Source organism: Prinia subflava, chromosome 2, assembly GCF_021018805.1.
Source record: "Prinia subflava isolate CZ2003 ecotype Zambia chromosome 2, Cam_Psub_1.2, whole genome shotgun sequence".
Classification (NCBI taxonomy): Eukaryota; Metazoa; Chordata; class Aves; order Passeriformes; family Cisticolidae; genus Prinia; species Prinia subflava.
Window position 1 is genome coordinate 53,415,441 of NC_086248.1, and position 27,731 is coordinate 53,443,171.

The 27,731-nt window shown below is 40.8% G+C and overlaps 1 protein-coding gene across 1 annotated transcript; it reads right to left on the reverse strand.

Moving 5' to 3' along the window:
• Nucleotides 1-11: 11 nt before the first annotated feature.
• MTCL3 (MTCL family member 3) lies at nucleotides 12-27,731 on the reverse strand. The gene is made up of 5 exons (XM_063389955.1): nucleotides 26,847-27,731; nucleotides 26,296-26,520; nucleotides 22,729-22,887; nucleotides 2,536-2,607; nucleotides 12-1,938 (listed from the first exon to the last, which is right to left on the reverse strand). The coding sequence occupies exons 1-5, from the start codon at nucleotides 27,705-27,707 to the stop codon at nucleotides 625-627; spliced, it is 2,631 nt and encodes an 876-aa protein (XP_063246025.1). The 5' UTR covers nucleotides 27,708-27,731; the 3' UTR covers nucleotides 12-624.

A 27,731-nucleotide genomic window follows, 5' to 3' on the forward strand; every position in this document is an offset into this window, starting at 1 on the left:
CATTAGCAATAACAAGATATGCCAACTAGAGGATTGCATGATAAGATAAGGGTACGTAATTTTCATTTTTCATGGCAAAAGATCTTGAGTCAGCGAGGAGTTTGCTCCCCAAAACCTCTCTGAAACAATTCTGCACAAAAACAAACCACAACAAAGATGCTTGTTACTGCTGCATGCAAGCAGTGATTAACAGGCCTTCAACCAGATGCAACCTATTACAGCAATTACAATATTCACATTACTGTGTGGCTCTATGACTCTATAGAGTAGATTTGCATGATTCTTTTAACCTGTAGTTTGCCATATTCTCTACAATTTTTGAAATTTAGTATTTCCTTCTGCTTAAAATGAATAAAATTTTATTTTTATTCATTTAATAGGAACCCATCCACTAAGAAAACACTCATGTCCATTTACGAATCATGTTCACATGTACCAAAAATACTGTTTACATTGCCTTTAGTGGCAACGAAGGCCCAACTCTGTCAAATGCAATTGCAAAGCCAGAAAGGAGTAAAATGTTCTACCTTCTAGTGCATAATTTTAATTTCCAGGAGACCAGATTTATTCACTGTTCACAAACAACCCTATTGGTAGAATGTTTCATATGGCCAAATGAGGATTTTAAGTAATATAAGAAACAGTGATTTTCGTCCACTGCCGAGAATAAAGAATTTTCTTTTTGTGCCATAAATCCAATTTGAGGTTTAATTTGCTTGGCAGAGCCTTTTTACCTGTAGGCCGTAATAAGTAAAAGTCTACCTGACTCACTGACAAAGGTTCATCTGCACTTCGATCGTCCGAAGACTTTGGAACTTCGAGCCTGTCGATGAAAGCCTGGAGCTCCTTCCTGAAGGCCTTCATCTGCGCGTTGATCCGGTACAGGAGCTCATGCTCACGTATTCTGCTGCCGTCGTCCTCCTCGTCCATCAGTCCAAAGAGGTCCCCATTAGCTACGTAAATTCGTGCCTCCGTGATGATGGTGCTCGTGTCGGAAATTAAGCGGTCTATTGTCTTGCCCAGCCGCTCCGCTTCAGAGCGAATGTCCTTCATCTGCTGCCTGTCAGTGAAGCTTTTCTGCCACCCAGATGGCGTTGGATAAAAAGACCTCGTGGGCGTCAGGCACCGAATGTTGCGCACCTCTTCAGAGTCGCTTTCCCCACCGATGGGACCTTCCCTCTTGCGGTGAGGGGGGCGGGAATCGTCATCGCTCTCCTTTTTTCCCGCGTCGCTTTCCGCATCGCTGTCCCTAGGGCTGCCCCGGATACCAAGATGGGAGGCCAAGTCGTAGCGCTGCATGTTGGACATTAAGACTCTGTTCTCATACTGGAGCTGCATGACTTTGCCACTCAGCTCATTGATCTGCATTCGTGCAGCTTTCAGCTCCTCCTGTAACGCTTCTGTCTTGGCATTATCATGGTGCCTAGAGCTCTCATGGGCCCCAGACTTGTACTTGTATTTGTTCAGCTCTGCTGTTATACGTTTGTTTTGTTCTTCTAAATCAGCTACATTTCTCCTCAGCAATTCTGTTTCATCTTCTACTAGCTGCAAATGCTGTCGTAATTCTGACAGGGATTCATTCTGCTCTCCCAGGAGCGGGTTAGTGGTCCCTGAGAAATCGTCTCCTCTTAAATCATCAAGCTCTGCTTTCAGTCCTCTATTTTCTACTTCTAGTTCCACTATTTTCCTCCCGAGAATGTTAGCTTCTTCCTCCACAAGCCTCAGTCGAAGCTTGAGTTCAGCTTCTCTCGTGGTAGGTGGCCCACCTGCTTCACCTTTTGGCAAGGGACTGTCCAAATCCCCATAAAATGATCTGTATTTTTGCAGCTCGTGTTCAAATCTGTCTTTCTCTTTATCAATTTTAGCCATTTTCTTCCTCATCAAGGCTGCTTCTTCTTTGACAAACTGTAGCTGGCATTTCAGGTCTTCATTGTCATCCTTAGGAAAAAAAAAAAAGCAGTATTTGAAGAAACTTTAAGTCAAACAGGAGACCTCCAGTGGATTGCCTTAACTTACAAGATTAGCAATCACAGGTCCACGGTTTTAGATACTAAGATATTTTCCTGCAATTTTTTTTTCATTGATCTTAAATAAATTAAAAAGAGGGGAAAATACTATTTTACTTGTGATTAAAATTTGCACAGTCCCCAGAAGTACCTTGGGGTGGGAAAAGGGGGGCTTGTAATAAACCTTACATTTTCTATGCTTGCAACATTATCAGACTTTACAGTGTTCCAAAATCCTGAAGTCAGCACAAATAGAGCCTATAAATCTTGTTTCACTGCTGCTGCCATTTACTTTGCCTAAAATGGTGGGTTCTGTTGCAGCACCAAGTTTGTTCAGGTGGTCCTTGAGATTAGTGGTGTCTGACTGCAGATCTGGGGTAAGAGCTCTTCCATTTCCCAGCATACAGGAAGGAAAGCAAAGGGCAAAGCAAAAAGTAAGCTAAGTGCAGATATGCAAACCATGTACCCCATTCCCATAGTTCCCTGAAGCCTCCACATAAGAATCAAGGCTACAGTTACTGCAACATACCTCTGTTGGTGTCTGCTGTGACTTTTTTTCTGATTTTGGTAGGTCTTTGCTTCCTCTCCTTTTCAGTGATTGCTGCAATTACAACAAAAGAACATGCATTGAATTTTTCTAAAGGTATACTAAAAACATATATAAATTGTATATCACTAATTTTAAGATATAGCAAATCAAATGCAACTATAAAGGAGTTAATTTCTTGTAATTTTTGACATACCATATATATAGGAAAGATGCCATTGCCAGAAAATGAAACAGCAATGGCACACAAATAAGGTTTTAGTTTAATCACTCTGTTACCTTTTTTATTCAACACATTTAAGACTAGTGCATTATGAATGTTTAACACAAAACAAGAAAATAGGCATCCCAGGTGCTAACTTACAGATGGGAAAGCTGAGATAAACACTGAAACCCATCTTGCCCATTCGATATTCACTCTGGTGGGGCCAAGGCACTTTAAAAAAGCCTTAGTCTTAGACCTCGTGGTAGGACAGCTACACAAAACAGTGTCACTGAGATCTGTAGCTGACTCCAGCGTACATCTACAAGAGGCACACCTTTCTCTGTGTCCCACCCCCAGGCTTCAAGCTCATAGAGTACTGCAGCCACACCTCCCTAAGTGTACAATGGGGATAAACTCACACATAGCTCTGGTCACTAGGTTTGCTCTGTTTCCAGATCATATTCAAGTAAATGTCATTTAAAACTGCTTGGACTACAAAGTTCTAAAGAGAAACAAATCATACCAGCTCAAGAACAGAGACACACAAAACAATCAAACACAGGTCTGCACCACCTTATGAGTGAGATTTTTTGGTGTCCTCTCATCTGCTATGTAGCCTAAGAGAGTAGAAAAGAAACTCCTGCTTTCAGAGCAGGATGCACTGGGACTGAAGCCAGCTAGTGTATCCAGCAAAAATCTTGGAGCTGCTGACAGCAGAAACTTTGTTATGGAAAAGCAGCAGCAGTGGAAAAAACCTGCCACCATCCCACGGGCAACACTCAATACTGATCATCAAGAAAACAGCAGGAGACAGGCAAGTGAATGAGAGAATATGTTAATAAATAGCACCTCTCTTGCAGCTGTTCCTGGTTTTTGTGTTCCCCAGGTAAACTGTAGGTCCCAAGGCAGGACAGTGATATAACCAACACCATCTCCCTCTGAGATTATTACACTCTGATAGAAAAATCCTTTGAGAAATGTACATTTCCCTGCACCAGCTGGGGGAGATTCCAGCTCTATTTAAAAGCCATCCAGTTCTGCAGACTGGGAATTAAAATACATTTATAATCCTCAAGAAACAGAGTATAGTGAGTGGGCATGCTGCACATAACAATCCTGTGCATCATTTGCCTGCTGGTACTAATCATCCTCTTTCTTCTGCAGAACAACTCCATTAAAAATTCCTACACTAATGGACTGCTCACCCAAAAGGAAAAGTTAATGCCATAGAAACACTCACATGTAAATCAAATTTTTTGTCTCTTGCAGAAACATTGAATGCTCTCAGCAGACCAAATAATAAAACAAATCAAAGATCATAGCTAGATAGCTATAAAACACAGGCTTCTAATGGAATCCAGAAAAGACATAAAAATAGTTCAATTAACTAATTTTTCCGTTTAACTATAAACCCAGCAAATTTAGGATTCAGTCTACAAAGAAAATGGTTCTTTTCCAGAGTCACCCACAAGTTATCCTGTTGTAGAAATGGTACATGGGTTTTTGGAAGGGTTGTTTTGTTGTTTTCTTTTAAAATTGGCAAGTTTATAAAGCCTTAAACTTTCAAAAGAGTAGGTTCCTCCTCTGTATCTCCATTAATTATACCACTATGTATCACCACTTTGAAAAACCCTTTTCAAATCAGTTTACACTGCAAACTTTTCCTTGCCCCGTATTTATGTCAATATCACCCATTGATAATAATAATATTAAACGAACAAACACAAAAACAAATAAATAAGCTATAGTTAAAGTATATTCCTGCTTTATTACCTAAATGCCTTTTCCTCACTCTGTTGAGCTCAGCTTCTCTCCAGAAATAATTGAGTTCTGGAATGTTTGGCTCAAACTTCTTTTGTACCCTATGACTTTTCAGAAGATAAGAGAGATAAGCAAAAGTACTTTTCTAGGTTTGGTGTGAAACAAAATTCCCCTATTGTTTTTTTCTTGCTTGCTCTATATTTTTGGTGCTCCCTTTAGTAGTCAGGATAGCGACATTCTAATTACAACAGTGGTTGTGGCTATGTAATGATTAGGAACTACTTTCTGTTCTGCTCTACTTGAATTACAACCAACCTTACAGAGCTTGTATTGTTCAACAACAAATTCCGACACTTAGCAAAAATTTTATAGCAGAAAATGAAGAACATGCACAATTCAATTAACAGGATGATGTGGGTAAGCAGATTGGGCCCAGCTGGAATTGGCATGATCTCTTTTCATATAAAAAACACCATGAGACAATTTCTGATCACTAGAGGTTAAGATCTCACACATCTTAGCCGACCGATAATACCCTCACAATCACAGTGTCCCACAACACCATGTCAGGGCACTGAGACAATAGCAATATCATACTAAACAAAGAATACCACATATCAAGAAGTATTTTCTGCTATAAATATTAATTTTTTGCTATAAGTACTAAATTTTTGAGAGTTTCTTCCAGATGTGCATTTCACAATTTACAGTGGCTACTCTTTATACTAATTCTGTCAAGACTTATACTACTGCAGTCTTCCAGTTCAATTTTCAATATGAAAATACTACTGCTGCTAATGAAACAAGCAATGGAATTCATTGCAGCAAAATGGAGAAAGGAAAAAAAAATGTTCAAAATAACATATGGTAGAATCAAAAAACAGCAACTCACGTAAATCTTCTGCACATAAATCTTTATACTAAACTGAGACTGGACACTACTAAAATTGTTTGCACATTGCTTGTCACTAAAAGCCACCTCTGCTGCTTTCTCAACTGTAGCAAAAATCTGTTCCTCATATGCTAGAATTGGTTTTGACAGTTTGTTGTGAAAGACAGTTTGTGGGCTCAGATAATTTTTTTTCCATATAATTTAAAAAATCCTATTCAGAAGTATCCACAGCCTAGACAAGGCTGCACTTAAGGTTTGTATTAGATGCAAACCAGATCACACACGAAGGACAATTCTGTTGCGGTGCTCAGCAGCATCAATTCTCCAGTGACCTTCACTGGAGTTTATCCAATGTCTTGCTGGAGATGCTAAGCACTTCTCAAGATGGCATCATCCTTCTCTTGCCAGCCCTAAATTGCAAGCCAAATGTGCATTGATAGCATCACCTGTCATGCTCAGTGCTCCTCAGGTAGAAAGAGACCTGAAACCTACTCTGAGAATAACACAATACAGAGATAATTGCATCACACTCCATGGAGCAGGAAAGCTATAATATTATAATATTTAATATTCAAATTCTTCCTACCTGCTTCTCAGCTAAAATAAATATCTCAGCAATTAATAAAAAATCCTTAAGCAAAACCTACCAAAATCTTTCAAGATGCTTAAGTTTGATTATTTCAAGTCTGATCTAGAGATATCTAAAAATCATGGCAGGCAACCTTGAGAGGAATTCCTGGCACATCAAGGGATTTATGCATGCACAGGGGCCCCATAACAGCCTTTATCCCTCCTCAAAGAATAGGGCAAAGGGTGTGCATCTCCTTGAATCTCCACAGCTACCACAAACCTTCTCATCTGAACAAAACTCTGCTGTACTTGGCTATGGTTAGCTGACTCCCAGCTGCTATGACACATCTGCAGGGCTTTCAAAAATCAGAGTAAACCTAACATCATCTTTACAGTCTTGAAAAGTCGATGAATATTGAACAATTTTTGGGCTGCACAAACCTGCCTTTGTGTGGCACAGAGTGACTATGACCAGGGAAATGTTCATTTGCCCATATCCTCTCTCTGCATTTTCCCCTTTAATCAATATAGCTGTGTAACTCATGGAGCTGGATCAAATCAGACACAAGGCAGATTTTTTGGGTCTAATGGGTCTAATGTAGTAAAAACTAAATTGACACTATCCATGTTGGCAAATAGAAAATTTATATTCTCCAACAACAATAAAAAAAATCTTTGTTTTTAAAATGATTTGTTTTAAAATGTTTTTTTCCTTATTCTGCAACTCTTAGTGCAATTTGCCAGCAATTTGCCAAATCAAGACCCTGGCTTGTCTGTCGTTGGCACTAGTACACAGAATGATACCATACTTCACTCCTTCCACCACCATTCAAGAGCAGAAGTCTTGAGTATTTCTATGTGCTACTTGCTTGCAAAATGAAGTCACAAATGAAAAAGTAGAGGATAACTGAGATTCAAAAAGCACAACCTACCTGATCACAAAGCGAACATTAAGCATATCCCTATTAGCTGTACCAACCCTCTCTTCATATTTATACTGGTTTATTTCAAAAACACTGCTGAGGAGCAATACAAAATGGAAACAATCTTTATGACTTCACTAGAAAGAGAAAAATAGTTCTCATGTAGTTGAATGACTTCATATTGTAGAAGAGAAAAGAGAAGGTGACCTCCAATATTTGTATTATTTCTTTTGCATTTATTTAGGAGTTATTTGTTATCACTTTCAGATCCTTTACAATTATTTATTTATCAATTAAATAAGAAAAAATAGAAAGAAAGGAAAAATATATGCAATATTTGCACTTTACCTAGAGAAACCTTCTGCAGTTTGAACTAAAACCACATTGTTAGAGCATATCATAGTAACTCTTGTGATATAACTGGGTAAAAACATTCTTTGCAGTGCATAACTGAAGCTGCATATTTATGCTTGCATTACATTGGCTTCCTTCTTTTCCTTATTCAAAAAAATGACAGAAGATGAAAGCTGCCTTTTCAAAGCTCTCACATCCCAGTCAAATAGCCATCCAAACTGATACTTTGCTTTCTGTGATTTCTGTGGACTCCTTCATCCACCAGGATAATCACAAAACAAAAGGAATTTCTCTGTGGAGCAAGAGGTCTTCTGCCATTTGAACCTTTCAAAACGTGGAAGAGCTGGACATGGTTATTTCCCCAATGCTATCCAACTAGGCTTTGTTATAGATGCAGAAATCACAATAATCTTACACTTGGCTCCCTAGTCCTGAAATGCAAAAGAAGATCTCAGGACACCATGAATAGTTTGAAGCACAAATGCAGGAATAAGTTGTTGTACTGCATACTGATGCTAGTCAAACTTTTCCTAGGGCTTCCTAAGTTGGTGTTTACTTGCCAGCTCTGCTATTTGTCTGTTCTGAGAGAAGAGATTCAGCCTCTTTGTCAGGGTTTGCAAAATGCCTAGTATAATGCACACTTCCAACCTTTATCTGGGACTGACGGCATGACAGACAGCACGTAAACACAGTTAAAACCACTACCACATAACAATAGCAATAATCACAGGCACAGATACGTATATGGCAATTATGAATTAAATATATATAAGATTTCATCAAATGTAAAGTGTTTTTCCTCACATCTAGTACCACATGTAGAGTTTTTCAGTCTTCTTAGAAGGATATGTCAAAAGAGATTCCAAATAGATTTTCAGGAAAATGGGAAAGTGCCAGCAATCAGATTACAAAAACCTTGATTACAAAAATGAGACTGTGCACTTCTGACAACTTCCAGTTATGGGAATATCTCACCAAAAAAATCAGATTTTAGAGTTCATTTGAAAGGATGCAAAAATTGAAGATGAATTCAGGCAGGAGAAATTCTGAAATCAGTATTTGGTCTTGAAGCCTGAGCAGTGACCAGAAGATTTTCTGTTAACAGGGGAAAGAAATCCAGCTATTACTTCTCAACAATCACTACTCTGTCCTCTGACTAAAAGGAGTCTTCTGTTACTCTTGGTCTCTTCTTTTGTCTGTATTTACTTGGGGAAGCTCTTTTGTAAAGCTATCTCTTTGTAAATTGGCTGAAAAATATTTTCTGTAATACAGAAAATATGGGAAAGTTTCAAAAGTGTTTGGAAAGTTTTCATTGGAAACAGAGGATCAGACTCTGCAGTGCTCTGAAGTAATTCCAGTGTGATCCATCCACAAATTAAATACATTTTGATGAGCGCTTCACATAAAGAAGGTGTTCTAGAAAAAATAAACCATGGAGACTAAGAGCTAAAATGGAATGGAGGTGTTTTATAAGTTTGGAAAGCCCCACACCTACTTTTCTCACTCTGGTACCAGTCTCATCTGACATAACCTAAACCTGCATCCAATACTTTTCCTGGTATTCCACAAGTGTGAAGATGGAGATGAGGGGAGGGAGGATTTTGCAGCCCTGGCTAAAGCAGAGTGTCCAGTTGCTTCACTAACTTCAAGAAGCTCGTAAGGCCCATCACTGGATCCTCATATCCTGGACTCCTAAATAATGACCCCTCCCCATCACTGAAACTTGCTCAGGTTCTTATGGGAATTGCTTATTCCCAGCAAGGGAAGGGGCTGTGACTCTTAGGTTAACATAAAACCTTAAGGTAGATGTTGATCTAAAACTATTATTTAAATGTTCCCTTTGCTAGAAATGTGAAATTCTCTTTCTGAAAAGCTTGACAGTCTTTTGCTCATTATAAATATTTGATCACAGGAATGTCTTTTTAATTAGCTATCATGAACAAATACTTGACTGTTCAGCATTTATTATAAATGTCACTGAACCAGCAAATCACCTGCAAATTAACACCACAGCAGCCCTAATGGGGTTATGCAAGAATCAATTCTAGGTCCTACTCTAATTAACATTTTTTCTTACTAACTGGAAAGAAGACCCATAAAATAACATTGGATAAAGACTGCAGGGTAAAGGTTGGAGAAACACTAAATATTGAAAAGGAAGGGATGTAGATATCAAAACTGAGGTTCACTGTGCAGTAACTAGAAATGATGAGCCTCTCCACAGAATCAAACCAGCCTCAGACAAATGAAAATATTCACTTCCAAGTAGTGCCTACCTTTCTCTTTCTTGAGGGAGGTCAAATTCCTAACCTGGGTTAAATGCTTAACTTTCACATGGCTAAATGATATCAATCCTAAGCATGAAGACTTCAAACAAAGAAGAAAAAACCCAACAAAACAAAACATAACAACAACAATTACAACAACAACAAAAAAAGCATTGATGCTGGACTCTTGAATTTAGCAAAGCAGAAAGAAAATATGTTTCCTGCCTAGTGACTAACATTCAACAAATTCAGATGAGAAGGGAGGTGCAAACAGCTGTGGTACACTGTTATCAGCTGTCAATTTTATGGGTATTTTATGACCTGTGTTATTCAGGAGACCAGACTGGTTTACTATTTAAGACAGTTCTGTCCTCATAATTTTGGAATGCATAAAATTTGACCAAAATCTGGGAACTGAGCAACAATACTCATAGAAGCACATCACAAGAAAATAAACATTTCAGTGCATCTATATATATCAGCAACTATATTCTAGTTCAAAAGTCCTTCTGGAGGACTGTTAGTGGTGCTTCTAATTAATCATTTAATCAAAGATTTAAAGTGCTAGTATCTGTAAATTTAAAATAATTTAGACCAGCCTATAATTTAAAAGACTGATGGTAATCAGGGCAGTTGGATGTCATCATCAGTCATGCTTTGCAGGGATGCAGAGTCCTCCCATTATGGACAACACTGATGGAAACAGATGCATGGCAAATACCTTCCAAGTGCAAGTACTCATCTGTGACCTAAGCTAAAGGCTTTTCTGTTATCCTATCCTGGATTCACTGCTAAGCTAACCAAAGTCAATTAAAACAATCATGCAGCCAGGATCAGACAAAGCAAAACAGACTTGATCTAAAACTAACCTGCAAGTTTTATTCTACACATCTTGATATATATGCAGTTGTTAATGCTAGCAATGAGGGGGAAAGGGGGGGAATCACACCATATGTCAAAAAATCTAAGTAAAAACAAACACTTCAAAAAAGCACACCTGCACATCTAAGAGGTTAATCCATTGCCCTTCAAAATAAGAAATGCAATACTTGGAACTCTTAGCTATGGAACATTACCAAAATCTGAACTTCTCAAATGCCAGAAGGTTGCATTTCTTGATACTATGAACACTGAAGTAAGTGAAAAAAACAAAACAAAACAAACCCTAAAAACCCAAACCAACCAAACAAACAAAAATCCCAAACCAAACAAAAATAACAATAATAATTTAAAAAGAAAAAAAATGTCTGGTGGTCTGGTGTTCTTGTTCCTGGCTAGCATTGATTCCACATGATTCAGAAGAGCTGCTGAGCTGATCCCAGAACCCAGTACACTATAGCTGGGTATTCTCACTGTCAAGTGACATACACTATAGCATATAGGTATAAAAGTGTGCAAATGAGAGGGTCCAGAAGATGACAGGGTCTAAAAGAAGAGGGTCAGAACATGCCCCTGAGGGGCCAGAACTCTGCTCCCTGAAGTGTCATATCCTTCCAGGGCAGTTCAGAGGTAAAGCACAACCAGCACACTGCTAGTTTATAAAGAATCAGCTGGCTGCCTTGAACAATGTCACACAGGAGCCATTTGTTGGGCAGCTTTCCCCACCACTGTCTGTGTACAATACTTCCCTTGCTGCATTTTTTCCTTCCTGCCTCCCTCCCATCCTGCACGTGAGGTATGTGCCTGATGGAGAGTTCAGTACTTTGCACACAGACACACACATGTAGAGCTGTATGACACAGAGCACAGGTAGAGCCACAAATCACAGTGCAATATCAGTGCCACAGGGAAAATGCCCTCCTTGGTAGCATGCAGCTGCCTCAGATCTCCTGTTCATTTACTGTGTTTGGCCTCAGAAAAAAAAGTCTACCTGGAAAAACCCTGGGATCTCCTGTTCAGCAGAAGCAACCTGAAAACCATTTCCTTTATCCCTATCCAGAAGTGACTTTTTTTATCCCTTGTGTGCTCCACTATAAAATGGGAAAATAGATTCTGCTTGTTATTAACAAGAGCACATCAGAACAGTTGAGGCTGAAAGAGACCTCTGTTTTGACCAGCCCCCACAAATGGCCTCAGCAAAGTGCCCTGGCACCTCCACAAATGGCAAATGTTTTGATTCATTAATAATTTAACAGTCAGGTCTCTCACAGCCTCTGAAGATCTAGTCCGGTTCCCCCTGCTCAGAGCAGGGACAACTGAAGCAGTCTTCTCAGGGCCACGTCCTGTGTGGTCTTGGATTTCTCCAGAGATGGAATCTCCATCCTCTATAGGCAACGAGTTCAGTGTTTGAGCACCTTCACACAAAAGTTTGTTGTTGTACTGTCACTGAACATCAGTGAAAAGAGTCTGCCTCCTTCTTCTTTACATCCTATCAGATATTTCACAGAAGCATAGACCTGGGGCCTCCCCAGGCACCCTGCCCACAGGCCCAGGAGCCCCATTTCTGCTTCAGGTCCTGCTTGAGCTGTGTGAGATGCAGCGAGTCTGAGTTTGTCTTTAGCTCACCACAGTTGCTCCTGTCACCAGTCATGGACTTTGTTGAGACACCTGTGCATTGGTTTTCCAGCTGAGCCTTAGACCTGATTCTTCACCTTGAACCTGACTGATAATCTGGACTGCATATCCTTTAATTTTTAAGTGGGCCACAGACAAACACAACTTGCAACAAAACATTGAGTTAAGTTGATTTTTGTTGGTGCAGGGGTGGTGTTGGTAGTTGAGTGAGGGCGAGGGCAGAGAGAAGGACGTGGGAAGACGGCTTTAAAGGAGAGGGACCAAGCCCCATGTAAAGGGCAGAGTATCACACTACATCTTTTGTATTTTACTATGTGCCACTAGGATACTAGTTAAAAAACAGTATCACCAGTCCTTCAGGACTAGTCACAGCAGCACACAAAGAGCCTTGCTTCACTCGGCTTTTCTGGTTCTGGAAGTACTGGGTAATTTATGCCAGCCACCTAAATTCTCAGAACCACTATTCTGAAAAAAGTGTTGAACAGTTACTGCCGAACAGTAAATTTAGAAATTCCTGTGACAGCTTTATTGTATAGGTCTCTGCTGCCCATGTTCCATTTGAGGTCTTGCCAATTTGTTTCACCTGTTTTTACTCTGGAAACTGCACTGAGGTTGCTCTCTGAGGGCCCATGACATGTTCCAGAACAGCCACCTGCACTGTGACAGGACAAGGTTCCCTTCCTTACACTGACAACTGTGTTCAGGCAAAATGCAGAGCAGCATGTCCCTCCATGGTGCTACTCTCTATTTACTCTCCTAAAGCCAGGAGAAACTACCTACTACTGTGAGGCTCTGCCAAACTCCTGTCAGGAACACCTGAAAGATGCTTTGGGAAATTCCATGTGCAGAATAACTGAAAAATCTATCAGGCTACAAAGTTCTCTAGAGGTTTCTTAAACTGTAGATTCACTGGAACAGCCAGAGAATGTAAAGACAGAAAATTGTTTCATGTGGGGTTTCTGAAAAGCTCAGTTTAATACTATGAGAAAGATAGTATGACTACATACACTAAACAATAACAGAGCTATGGCAACTTTTCTTTCAGTCTAAAACTTGCTCATTTTTTCCCGTATCAGCACACTGCAAATACTCTGTTACTTCAGGTGTTTCTTTGAAGGGACAGGTGCACTTAAGCAGGACTAAATACAGTGGTATAAGGGACAGAAAGGATGTATAACTGTGACTCATCTAAGCCTTGGTGGGACTTCCAGTAACATGATGACATTTGGTGTACATTGATTCCATACAAAAACATGTACCTAGATCTCTCATTCAGCACCAGAAAAGGTCTCTGTTCTGCCTCTATAAAGCTTTCCAAGTAATAGAAAGCAATTTTGCAAAGTCATGTGGATTTCCTCCAAATCTAGAGAATCCCAGCCTACATCTATTTTCCCATTCATGTTTTTGTACCAGTACAAAAATATTGAATTTGTCCTCTCTGTCATGCAATCTCTTTCTTTAATATCTAAAGAAATCATACATAGTGTCTCAAAGCAAAAAATAAATTTTTAGATACCTGCCAAAAAAGACAAAATTAACAAAAAGAAACTGTGAACTGGAATTTGAAAAGTGCAATGTATTATTAAAGCAACAACAACAACAAAGGAAAAACAACAAAAGAACCAGAGTGGATTATATACTGTCTATGGATACTCTGAAAAGTAACATAATAGACTTATTTAAGAATCAGCTAAACAAGGGATCTCATTTTTACAATTCCAAGTGACTTTTTGTTTTGATTGAGCAGTCAAGTTGGTACTCCTATGTCTAAATTGCATATAGAGACACTTGAGTGTCCATTTGAGTAAAGCAATACTGAAATTGAGAAGTACAAAAATAAAAACTTTTTTTCTGTGACTAAAAAGCCCTTGAATACTGTATTTCCCAGACTTTCCTCCAGTTGTCAATGTGATATCATATTTTGGCAGCTTTAGTGAAGTCAGCAGAGGGATTGTCTACTCAGCAAAGAGATATAAAAGATTTTCTTTCTTTATATCTCAAGGAAGTCATACCCCAAAGTCTGTATTAAGAGAAATACATCTTTTACAGCCTGCCCTATGGTGAGTTCATGCTCTCAAACCATTTTCTCTGATAATCAGTTATCGTCTCCCACCCAATCCACTGCTCCTACCCTGTCCATTACTTCCACAGACAACTGGGCATGCCAGGTGATTGCCCCTTGCCAAGCAATTCCCAGCAGGAGGAAATCACATGGCAGCAACAGACTGGACTTGCTGTTCCACATCTCATTTGCCATCTTATCTGGCTCCAGACCAAGGCAGAGAACCTTTGCCTAGTTTTTACACTAGTAAATGAAACAGTCAGAGACTGTTCTCAGGACCTGATGCCAACTGGCTCTCCACAATTCAGTCTCCTTTCAGCTGTGATGACAATACAGCCTTAACTTCCCTACAGCTTCCTTTCAAACAAACAGGATCACATCCAAATTGTCAATCAGACACAAGCTCTGACCCAGGCTAGACCCCAAATCATGCCCAAGCACTGACGCAGTGGTAGCTGACCCAGGTCAAAACCATCTAAGGGACATGTTAGCAACTGCTTGTCAGCATGTGGGCCCTTCCTTAGCCTGATTTTCTTTACATATACAGCTTTTGACTGCTGGAAGAGATTCAGTAGCAAAGAACAACTTTGAAAAGAATGATCCAAGCAAACAGAAAATAAAGGGTTTCAGGCACTTGAGACCAGAATGTTGGGACTCACGTCTTTTCTGTAAAACATAGTTTCTATGTGTTTGGAAGCTCAGGTTTTATTCTCTGCTTCCATTCTAGTTAGGTTTGTTTGTTTGTTTGTTTCAGGTTTTTTGTTTTGTTTTACTTTTTTTTCTTTAAAATACACCTTCCTGCAAAGAGACTTTAATTTTACCTGATGACTGTATGCAATATCAGCAACTCCTTTGACAAGAGAACTTGCAAACCTAAGGCTGCTGCTATCTATCACAGAGATGAAGGAAAACAAAATAAGATTCTGACACAAGGAAAGAACTCTCACGTCCCCATGAAATCAGAGTAGCAGCATTATGTTTACGGATTTAAAAGAACTGATCAAACTTTTTTTTTTTTTTTTTTTTTTTTTTTTTTTTTTTTTTTTTTTAAATGGCTAAATTAGTTTCTGTTTTAAACCTATTCCAGATATACTCTTTTCACTGCAGCTGCCACTCCTTCATTACTTCCCAGTCAGCCATCAGTCTTGCCACTCCTTTTACATAACCTTGTAAATTTTCAGACCATTCAATAGAAATTCACAAATCAACACACCAATTTCAATGACTGAAAAATATCCCTTGCAGGCATCTTGACTCACAAAATCTCTTCACAATAAGATATTTATGGAGCTTTATTCCTTTGAAATAATTCCCTTTTTATTACCTGTGTTTTGGAATACATTATTATTGACCATCAGGCTGTTTATATTCAATTTTAAGTAACTCTCTTAAAGCAAATGGCTCATGTGAATTGTTGATGGTTCATACATAATTAAAATACATAATTAAAATCTAATTTTATGAAGTTTAAGTGTCAGCTGCTTCTCAAATGCACTTTTTTTTCTGTTTATGGCATGCTATATTCAGAGAATTACTACAACAGATTCTGTTACAGAGATTAATTTCTTTCTCCTTTATGATTCTTTTCTCATATTCAAAGAACCAAACCAAAGCAAACTCTGCTTATCCCACTCCCTGTGAAATCACAGTGTGCTCAGAGCAAGTATGTTAGAGTCACACCCTCACAGGTTGTGAATAGCATCCCTGCTGGGTACTGTTTTTAAAGGAACAAAACACTTGGGCAAGATACCAAAGGTAACAGAATACCACACAAGCAAGTCTGACTGGGGGTTATGCATCTGCTGGGATGTGGTGCTTAGAAATCACTGAGCTGTGCTTGGAGATAGAGGACTTTTTTCTTTTTCCCATACAAACCCAGGCAGACACTTGTTTGTCATCTTTTTTTAAAAAGCCTTATAATTATCCTATTCTCTTCATCAAAACAAATATAATTTTTGTGAGACAACAAACTGAAATCCCAGACCACAGAAACCCTCTGCTTAAAGGTACTGTTGGTGGTTGCTGATAGACTTAGTACTGGATATTCCAAAAGATGCAGGAAGGAACTGGTCTTGTGAGAGCCCTATTAAATCCTCCCCTGCTGCCATCTGGTGCCAGGAGCAAGTAAATTACTGTAACTCTCCAAAGAGTTCCACTTAACTGCACTGAGCCTGTGAGGATGAGCAGCTAGAGCAGTCTCTCATCTCACTCTACTTAACCTTGCTCTCTCCAATACCAGCTGTTTGAAACAATTTGAATTGTAACTCTCAGAAAAATGAATGTATGAGGTGCAATTATTATGTGCTTGGGAGACAGCATGATGGAGGAGACTTAAAACTTTCCTTTTCAAAGCAGAAGAACCAAGTATCTAGCTCCAGTGAGTCATATGCATGCAGCATGGGCAACAAACAGAAGCTAGAAATCCATGGACATCCCCATAGCTATGACCCCACTGGAATCACAGAGACCTGTCAGGATAGCTCACATGCCCAGAGTGCAGCAATGGATTGATGAAAACTCTGAAGGTGAGGAAGAAGGGCTGTGCTCTAAGAACAAAAGAGCAGTTCAGTTGTGTTTGGTGCTGTCCTTTGATGGGTGATGGGCCAGATGTGAGCTGGGGGCAACAATCAGAGGACAGAGGAGCATCCTCTGGAGTGTCTTCTACTGATCATCTGATGCACAAGGGGAAATAGAAGAAGCATTTTTCAGACAACTAGCAGCCACATGATTTCTGCAATGGGTTGAAGACAATTTTTGCCACGGGTGATTAGTAAGTCAGCTGTGACAATTACTTTGATGGATCTCTTGCAAACAAGGAATCACTGCTCAGAGGTTTGATGGTCAATGCACTGTCTGTGAGATGGTGAAGTTCAAGGTTCTGAAAGAAGGGACCAAGAACTCACCAAGTACCAGGTGAGAAAGTTCTGAAAGCATCCAAAAATGTAATGCTACTGTTGGATATGGTTGCCTTGCCTGTTGGAAATGCTGCAAACCACCACTCTTTACGAGACTTGTTTCCAGTTTCTTGTAACTTCATTAAACAGTTTAAACATTGCAGGTTTTCCATAGCAAGCATTTGCACTGGGATAAGTTCCAACACTGTTAATATTTTGGGAATTTTCAGCAAATTATTCAGTTCTTTTTCAGATGAGAATATTCTTGTTTGCTCATAGTAAATTATTCTAGCAATGGTTCTTTTGAGATGCTCCAATAACTCTGTGTTCCAGAACATTTTTGTGTTTATATACAATGTATACCTCATACTTTCCTAATTCATCAAAAGGATGACATAACCTTTTAAGAAATTTCCATTGCTATACATTACTAGATAATTATTTATTGAAGCTTACCTGTTTGAATTGCTGAAAATTCAGTATTTATGAATTACCTCACCCTCTCCCACTGCCATCTATCAATCTGCACATTTTCTCCAGCTGAGAGATTATGTTCCAGCTCTAGGGCCAGAAGGCAAAGCCTAACTAATCCTGCAATTGTTGTTCCTTGAGGGTCTGGATAAAGCTGAAGCCAGGCATTAGAACCAGGAACCTCCCTTCAGGTGCTCACAGAGATCAGTTGCTGTTTCCTAGCACAGCAAGTGATCCTCCACTGCTCTCAGTCCAGATGCAAAAATGAAGAGCAAAGGCTTGGAAACAAGGAAAGGAACAGAACAAACCAAGGAAGCTGACAGATTTGCATGAGGGGGTGGAGGAACCAGAGGAGAAGTAAAAATTTCACTGCAGATAGGAGCTGTAGCTAAGAAATGGGGATATTTCAAGCAGAATAAGGGCAAAATGAACTAGAAAACTCTTGAAATCCAAAGAAGAGATTGGACACTCATGAACAGTTGGAAGGATATAGGGAAGGAAAAAATGGTGGGAGAGGACAAGACTGGGACTTAGAAATCAGAAGACAGTAAAACAACCACTACTATCAGACATAAAAGAAAAAGAGAAAAATTTTTAAAAGTAAAAGAGAAAAAGAAAGAAAATATGAAAGTGGAAGAGAAAAGGAAAAGGAAAAGGAAAAGGAAAAGGAAAAGGAAAAGGAAAAGGAAAAGGAAAAGGAAAAGGAAAAGGAAAAGGAAAAGGAAAAGGAAAAGGAAAAGGAAAAGGAAAAGGAAAAGGAAAAGGAAAAGGAAAAGGAAAAGGGACACAGGATCAAGACTAAGTGAAAAAATCTGGAGAACGTGAGACTTTGTGAGCTGTAGAAGAAAGACTTGAAATAAGTGGTTGTAGTTAAATGACAGGGAAGGGGCTTAAAGAAAGAAAGGATTATGAGAAAGAAGAGAGACTGGAGTTTCATCCAAGAAAAGCGAGGCAAGCTGGTACTGGTGAGCAAGGGGACTGGAACAGAATTTTACCAGATCTTTTGCAGTGTGGGTTTGTTGGTTTGAGGGGTTTTTTGTTTGTTTGGGGGGTTTTTGTTTGTTTTTCTTTTTGTTTTGTGTTTTTTTGTTGTTGTTTTTTTAGGGGGTTAGGTTTTGTTTGTTTGTTTGTTTTACATGGAGCGGGTGGAGAATTTGGAGTTGTTTGGGGTTTTTTTACAGTAGCTTTTATGGTGAAATTTCCAGCTATTCTTCTGATGTCTATGCAGTCTGAACACTCAGAGATGTATAAAGAGCCAATCTGCGCTTAAACAGGGCAGGCAAATGTTGCAAGGAAAAGCAGAAAAGTACAATTACTTTCCTGTGGCCCCACACAGGTTAGTGTCAAAATTAGGAACAGAATTCTTCCTCCCAGCTCCAGTGCCCAGTTCCCCAGATGCTGTTGTCTTCTTCCATTTCCATGCAGTTACGAACCAGATTGACAAGACAGGCACCACTACAGCAAAACACAGACCCATGCAGGGAGCCATCAACTCCTCTGCCTGCAGTCTGAACTGAAGGGACAAAAGACATCTCTGGGTCATGTGCCATGTTTATCACAGGTTCTGTATCTGAACTAAAAGTCTATGCTTAGAAGAAGAAAATGGTGGCTTGACAACATCACCCTAAAGTGGCTGTAAACCTGAGCTGCCTGGCATCTGCCCAGCTTGGAGCTGTAGCAGAGCAGTCTGTACCCATCCAGAGAGACACAGGTCCCAGAAAAACACTGTGCTTCTTCCAATTGCATGTCTGCACTGCAACAAGGATTTGTAAAGCCCAAGGTCCAGTACATCTATCATATTTTCCTTCTATTTCATTTGGCTCACAACAAACCACTAAAGCACAGCTAACTGCGTGTTTGCTACATAGCTACAGCAAGGAAATGAAATTTTAGTCTGTGATGACAGAAAGGTCTACAAGCATTAGCTAGGCTTTACCTGTTAACAACAAATTAATGAAAGTTAATTAATTAATCAATGAACAACTTGTTCATTATTATTACCACGTTAATTTTTTAATATCTGAGAAATTACATCTAGCTACTGTTGGTTTCTCTTTCCTGCTAGGAAACAATTCCTCTGTTTTGTTTTCAGCTTCCCAAAAGGCATTACAGTTGATAGCAACCAGCATTAAAGAAGAAATCAGCAGCAGTTGCTACAAATAAAAATAAATCTTGTGTGTCTGTGTGGAAATATGCAGGAATATCTTTTAACCAAATAGCTGCAGTTTGGAGGACTGAATGCAAAAGTAACTGATAGAAAATGTATGCATTGCTGGAACACCTTCCAAATCCTGGATGCTTCCAAGCTTCTGCTGACATCAACAACAATTTCTAACGTGTTGTGGAATTAATCATAATTTTTTTCCAAAAGATCCAAATCAAGAAGGCAAACAGTAATTACCTCTTTTGTAATGGACAAATACATTTGCATGTCTATATTCACCCAAATGTTCACTGGAGAACTCCAGATTTGACTCTAAATCAACACATCTGCTAGCTTTTATCTTTCTACATGTTTTCAGTCAAGTCTCCACACTTTTTGAAATAACAGAGAATCCACACAGAGAGAACTTTGGTTTTGGTCCTGCCCTAGAAACTACCTACCAAAAAATTATGCTTTCTTTCTGACATTTTCTATTAAGTCTTATTTTAATTCTCTGCTACCTCACACTGTTCATTATAAAAGAATAAGAAATTTCACATGGCAGTTGTACATAAATAGATTATAAGAATGGAAATGTTTGGGTTTCTGCAGTACATGACAAAGGTACAGAAATCAATCATTACATCTCCAAACATTTTTACTATGTTGAGAAACAAAAATGTTTTTTTGTCTTTAGAGAGATACTTTCTCATTAATTCTAAGCTCAACAAGGCAAATATCACAATCCAGACAAAAGGTCTTCCCCGTATTTCAATTTAAGCTTAGTAGAATGCCCTTAAGCAGGAGGTTCCACTGGTAATAATGGCTGTATTGAAATGAGAAAGGGTTGTAAAACCATGAAATTAGAGGAAATAACTCACAAGCAAACAGAAAATTAACATTATGACTATCTGACAATGACATTTAAAATGCATGAAACCTTCAATTGCCAGAGAAGAAGAAAAATTGTCACAGAAAAATTCTAATGCAGACTGCTTTTGGGTTTTTTTATGGGGGGGATTTTGTATTAATATTTTCATAGATTCTTCACAGATTCTAAATTTCAATTCTGTAAGATTTAGTATTCTTTACCAGCATATTTCCATGGATCCCCCAAATCATGGTATATTTGCAGTGTGCATAATAATTTGGCTTTGCTTCAAACTTGTTTTTCTCTGACTTTGCACCTCCTCAACTATCCTCCAACTTTCCCCAGGCTGTGCTGAAAGTCCTGGCCTGAAAAGCAGCATTGACCTGCTGAAAGCAACTCAGCAGCGTGTTTGAAATACATAAATCCTGCCTAATTTTGATGACACATATAATGACTGTGCAAGGCAGTTGTCCCTACTTCAGTATAAGGATGTATTTCTGACTCTTTGTCCACTCCACCCCTACTACAGTGTCAAGTCTTACTTCATGTTTTCATTCTGGCTCAGTGCCCCCACTCTGTGCCACTGGGAATCATCCATCTGCTTCAGCTTCATGAAAGCCATTACTGTGTAACAGAGACCCTAAACATGACACCATCTCTTCTGGAGTCTCCAGCACCCTTTCATTGATACCAACAGCAAAAACAGAAAAGGCTAAACACTCAAGCCAAAGAAAGAACTGGAGAGCAGCATGGGAGCAACAGAATCGCAGTTCCACATGGTGGGTCAGAGGGAAGAACCACAGTAAGGAGAAAGTGACTAGTGATGACAGGGATGAAGAAATCCATTAACTGGCTTAACATCAAAGAACATAAACTAATAAATTGCCACTAAACACCACTGTAATCTGAAGATGCTTCAAAAAAGCAAGGCAAAAGAATTTTACAGCAGTATAACCTATTAGAGACAAGGAGGAACCAGAGGTGAGAACCTAAAAGAAAGAAGAGTCTGAATGGACAAGAATAACAAAAACTTTGGAGTAAAGCCAATCTTAAAGAAAAGTTATAAGGATAATTACAGCAAGATCATGTTCTCATCAAGAGGTTAGTCCAGGAAACCAAGCTCTATTTAATGGCAGTAACCAGAGAGAAAACAGAAGGTGAAAGTCTCAGGGAGATAAGGGGAAACCTGATTAAGGCTCAGATTTTTTTCATGCCCTTTTAAAATCAGCAATTATCTGGGAAAGCAGCAGAAGATGGAACAAACCACCTGTTTAACCTCTACTAACATGCTGGAAATTCAGTTCCTGTAAAAAAAAATTTTAATTTTTTTAATACTACATTACTTAAAGGACTCATTTGCAGTTCCTAAAAATGCCCTAACATCATATTGAACATTTCCTGCCTTTCTTGACAACTGAAATACATCTCTTCTGCTTCATACAACATCAAAGACACTGGTGTTACTACTAGGGAATATTCCTAAAAGTGAAAATTGGGGGCATTCATTGAATTTTAAATCTTGAACAGGAAACAGCAGAGCTGTTTTTAAAATCTCTTCTGAGAAGTCATTCTTTGTCAACAGTTCCTCCTTTTACTGCTGCTATGTTATCTCTGTCAGCCTGGCTATTACTACTGTAATGCAATTTTCTGCCTAATTAATGGCACAGTATCTTGCATCTATATAATGGCAGCTGGAGTAATTTTGAGGATTAATTAGATACAACGAAAAATTATGCTTAGATTGAAAAGCCAGGTAGGGTCTCTCACTTCCCAGTACTCCAAAGAGCATGACTAAACAAGACGAGGAGGTGGCTAGATTCCCAGTCTCAGTGTGCCTGTTAGTCCTTAGTAGTAGTTAGCAAGGGAAAAACTACTGGTCTTTGTAAAATCCTGTGGGAAACATCATCTGTAAATTTAGATGACTCTGACACACTTGAGCACACTTCCTGTATTAATATTTATGTAGGTACAATGTATCAAAGCCTCTGAACTCATTGCCACTAGTTTCACATTTCCCTGTTAGTAGAGAGAGAAAAAAGATACCACTTGGTTCCTGTTTTGCCTAGAAAACACCAAATATTTATATTTCTTCTCAGCTTCACAATCATCAAGTTGTACTTTGACACTCCTTGCAACTTTCAACTTCCATATTTTTTGCCCCTAAAACAAGTTATTGAACAAAAACACTTCATCAGTAAGAATCTAAGATCTTCAAATAATTGGTGTAGAAGTAAATAGCAACACCAACCTCTTTCATTTTTTCCAGTTCATTCTGTAGTGCTTGTTTTGCAATTTCAACTTCTATAAGCTGCTGTCTTAATTTTTCATTCTCATCCTCTGTTATAGTACGTTTTTCTTCCACATTTTCTAACTCGTGATGAAGTCTCACCGATACATCTTTTGCAACCTAAATGAAAAGGTACATCAAAAGAAAGGTTAACAAAAATTACTGTTGCAGTGCTTAGTGCCTAAGCAACCACTGAGAAGTTGACTCTGGCTGTTGTGATGGAAGAAGCATGTAAGGAAAAGGTAGACAAGGACATCCACAGACAGAATTCTAAATAATTCCAAATTCAAGCCAATCACTTCTAAAAAATAGTACACCATCCCTGTGGGCTTCACTGGAAACCACGTCAGATATTAAACCCCAACTCCTTCTTAGGTTCTGTCCCATCAGTAGTTAAACAGGACCTTCACTATTCCTGGAGACAGTGCATCATCTATCTTCTCTCAACCACAGCTAGCTTACACTTTTCAATGCACTAGAGCACATACCCTTCAAACACTTGATGTGCAACAGCATCTAAAAGCAGGGCCTGTCTTCTCCAGGCCTTTCCTACCTCTGTTTACCTGTGACCACTAATGGACACATGTTTATTTTGACTCTGCTAATTTCTCTCTCCTCGGTGGACAATTAATGAAAATATTTACTACTATTGGCTCACTTTAAGATCAAAATACCAACAAAACCCATTTTTACTGACGTTGTGTTCACACAAGTGATGTCTGATAGTTTCAGTGAAAATGAACACTAAGGTTTTTGGTTGTTTGAAAATTTTTAAATGCATTTTCACAGTAATAGAGTTAAAAGGCATATGAAAAAATGTAATCCCTCTTCCTCAGGAAAAGTAATGAGAATCTCACCCTGCAAGCCACTTGCACTATATTTTGAGAAACCACCAGAAACTATAATCACACAACAAAAATGTTTAAATATACACTAATCACTGTGTTGATGGTGATTTAGACACACAGACACATAGTTTGAAAAGCCTCATTTCCTGCTTTTTTTAGAACACTGGAAAGCATAATTAATCCTACTTAGCATTGGCTAAGGGAGTTCAGCAAGCTGTCCTTCATGGCTTTCATTCAAACCATCTTTATGTTAGTATGTCAGAAGTTCTTCGACATACTGAAACTCTAAAGAAAAAAAATAATAACTGTAAGCAAGCATCTAGAAAGATCCAATCTATCAGAAACCAGCAGCAGCTAGTGACTCAGCCTGCCTTGACAAGAAACCCAGTGTGTGTGTGAATTACAGATACAACACTGCAGTGTAGCCCAAGATCGTTCAATAACCTCCCCCACTGCACACGCACTCAAGACACATAATGTCCAGCAGAAAGAGTGAGTGGAGGGGAATTTCAATTATAACCACAGTCCAAAGAGACTGCAGAATGAGCTGACAAACACACCACAGGGCTTTAGCTTGATGTCTTTTCCTACATTTAGTAGTATTAAACTGCTCATCTGGTTGTCCAACCAAAGTAAATGGAAAATCATCGGGGATATTTAAAACAGCAGCCTCACAGAACCTGTCTTCAGCCCACAGATACAGTCTGGATCAGTAAATAAAACTAAATTGAAATATCATTACTGGTAGCTAATGTTTTGACAAAATATTTGATGGGATAGCTATCAATGCAGGGAAAAAACCAGAGCATTCCAGGTCACATGGGAAATGGGACTCACTTATGCAAGATACGTTGTATTACAGGCCTATATGAGATACATTTTAATACAGCTAGCTGCAAGACTGTATCTCTGAAGGATGAAGTTCCCTAATATATTGCAAAATGAACCATGCAAAATGAACAGTATCAATTTGGATAGTCTTTCTTGAGAAGAGGACTTGTAAACACTACAGAAAATCACACATGAGTTATAATTATGTTTAGCCAGCACTCAGAACTCTATGAGGCAGAAATTTGGCATTAGACATTCATCCCTACTCCAAAGCAGAACACATTCGTGAACGGTGAGAACACTCTACAAGAACACTGCTCCTTTCCAAAGAGTCAGTCACACTGGGAAACACACAGGAGAAATGCTAATTAAAGCAAGCTCTTTGTCAAGCTAAATCCAAGGCCTTTGCTTCTATCTTCTATATTGGCAGACAAGCAGAGGTGCCCTCCCCAGCCTGCATTTGTAGACTTGATAATAAAAGTAAAACTGAGCCAACAAAGAAGCCCACTCTATAAACTGGAATCACAATTCACTTGGGATATGAAGGTCCACCTTCAAATTCTGCCTGCAAATATGTGTATCTCAACTGGTCACCCAAGCATCATTCTGAGCGTGCAAAATATCCCTTGTTCTGAACAGAAATCCCCAGGAAAAGGGGATGATTTTGCTTCTGATCAGTGAGACTCTATTTTGCCAAGAACCACATAGGCACCTGTATTTATAGAACTGTCACAGCCCCAATAGAAAAAGTGGGTTTTGAATACACACAGAAAAGGAATATCAAATAGAAATTTTAATAATAGTGGTGACAAGCTTGACAACTTTCAAAAAGATGATCCAAACGAGGCCTGGGAATAACATACTCTCGATCCACTATACTTATCAGAAAGAAATTAAAAAACAACCTTGTTCGTAATCATGTAATAAATTCACATTTTAAACTACAGCCCACAGAGTTCATCTGCCATAAGTAACTAGAGTCCTAGGCAGAAGTGTGGCCAATAAAGCTCACATTTGCTATACAGAGGTCTGCATTTCCATGAGAAATGATCAGTTGACTGGGAGACCAGTCAACTAAAAAATGTTTAGGTGTCCTGGTTCAACAGGAGTCCATCAATATCTAGTGAATGGAAGCAGAAATTAAAACTTCCAGCAGTGTCAAGAAAGAGTTTTTTTCTCTGTAATTGGACCAATCTAGAATGGACTTGATGGGTATTTTACCAATGACAATCTTCAAACGAGGACTGAAATTTTCCTCAGCAAGAGGCTGTGGTTCGTCCAGATCTTATGGATGAAATGCAGTTGATGACACACTGAAATTTGATGGGTTTTTTCAAAGGTTTCAGGTGGATGTGAAAAACCCTGGATTCATTGAACATAACAGCAATTTTTTAATGACAGCAACAGAGTAAGGACTTAGTGTTGGGACTACAGATATTCAATCTGCTTGCATCTTTCACTAAAGAGTGACAAAATCCCCTCAAAGTCAATGGAGCTGTTTGGTGAGGTTGGTTTAATTTTGCAGTGGAAGAGTATGTTTTGCATAAAGAGTCCAAGATTTTCAAAAAAACTTCCTAAATACCTCCTAAAAACCTCCTAATTTGCTTTTGAGTAACTCCTTGCACATTACCTTTGCAAAAAACAATAGGACTGAAGATGAAAATGGCCTATCTACATACAGTAAGGGCTCCTATTACCAAGAATAGCTTGGCCATCGCTATTCCACGGGCTGCACTGGGTGCACAGCGGAATGTGAATGGAAACGCCCGAGCCATGAGGACCAAGAGCGCGGTTGTGTCTCTGTCTGAGACGCTCCCTTCCCCTTGGCACCTGCTCACGTCTTGAGTACCTTGAGGTCCTGCTCCATGCTGCGTATGAGCTCGTTGTCGATCTCGCCAGTCTGGGCGTAGCGGAGCCTCTTGCGCTCAGCCTTGCGCAGCCGGTACTGAAGGATCCGGCAGTTCTTGTTGGCTCGCTCCAGCTCATGGCGCATTTCTTGAAGCTGACAAGCATCCTCCTCAAAGAAGCTGTCCCTCATCTCGTCCATCTCTGTCCTCAGCTCGTCTATCTCGTTCTGGCACGGGGGCAAGGGGACAGGAAGGCAACAGGTGGGTCAAAAGCACAAATGTCAGCACGTATAGGGAAATGCAGCCATAATGGAGCTCCGCCCCGCAGGGACAGCAGGTGAATACAATCCAGTTCATTCTAAGCACCACAAGGAAGCAGGGATGTGGCACTGCCCGCACGCCCCACGACAGAGCCATCTTAACGCTGCCTCCAGCGCTCCTGCCGCGAGAGGGAGGCCGGGATGGTTCTCCCATGGGAAGGCAGCCCGGCCCCAACCCGGCCCCCGCCCGGCCCTGGCTCTCCCCCACCCCCACCGCCGCCCCGGCCCCTCACCTTGAGGCTCTCGTTCTCCTCCCGCAGTTTCTCCATCTCTTCCTGCATCTCCTCCTGCAGGTGGGGGCTCAGGGCGCCTTCGGGGCCGCAGCTCCTGCCGTCGCCTTCCGTCTCGCCCTGCCGCAGCCCCTCCGCCCCGGCCGCCGCCATGGCAGCGGGCGAGGAGGCGGAGGCGGCCGGGGGAGGCTCGGCCAGGGCGGCGGCCGCGGAGGCGGCGGAGGAAGCGCTGCCGCTGCTGCTGCTGTGGTTGCTGCCCTTGGTTTGCATCTGGGCGGCAGCCGCCAGCCCTTTCCTGAGGTGGAACTGGATGAGCTCACTTTGCAGGCATCCCTCCTTCCAGTACCCGCCGCCGCCCGCCGCCGCACCGCGGCCCTTCCCCGCGCCCGAGGAAGATGGAGGCGCCGGGGCCGCCTCCCCCGCGCCCTTCAGCGGGGACCGCCCCGCTTTCCCCCGCCACTGCTTGGGCGGCGGCGCCGCCGCCCCCTCCCGCTCGGCCCCGCCGGCCCCTGCAGGGGGCGCCTCCTCGGCGGCGCCCGGCGGCGGCGGCGGCTCCTCGGCGGCGGCGGCCGCTCCTCTCCCGGCGGCGGGCGGCGCTTCAGCACCGGCGCCGGGCTGGACAGCTCCCCGCGGCGGCTTCTCGGCGGCGCGGCCGCGGGCGGCGCGGGGGGCCTGGCCGGGCGGCGGCCGCGCCGAGGCGGCTTTGGCGGCGGCGGGCGCGGGTTTGGCGGCGCTGGGCGGCGGGCGCGGGGCGGTGTCGCGGGCCCGGGCCGGCGAGGATGCCCGCGGCTGCTTCCTGCCGCTGCTGCCCTCGGGATGCAGGCGCGGCTCGGCCGCCGCGCCCCCTGCAGGCGGCTGGCTCATGGCGGCGGCTATCTCGGGGACGCG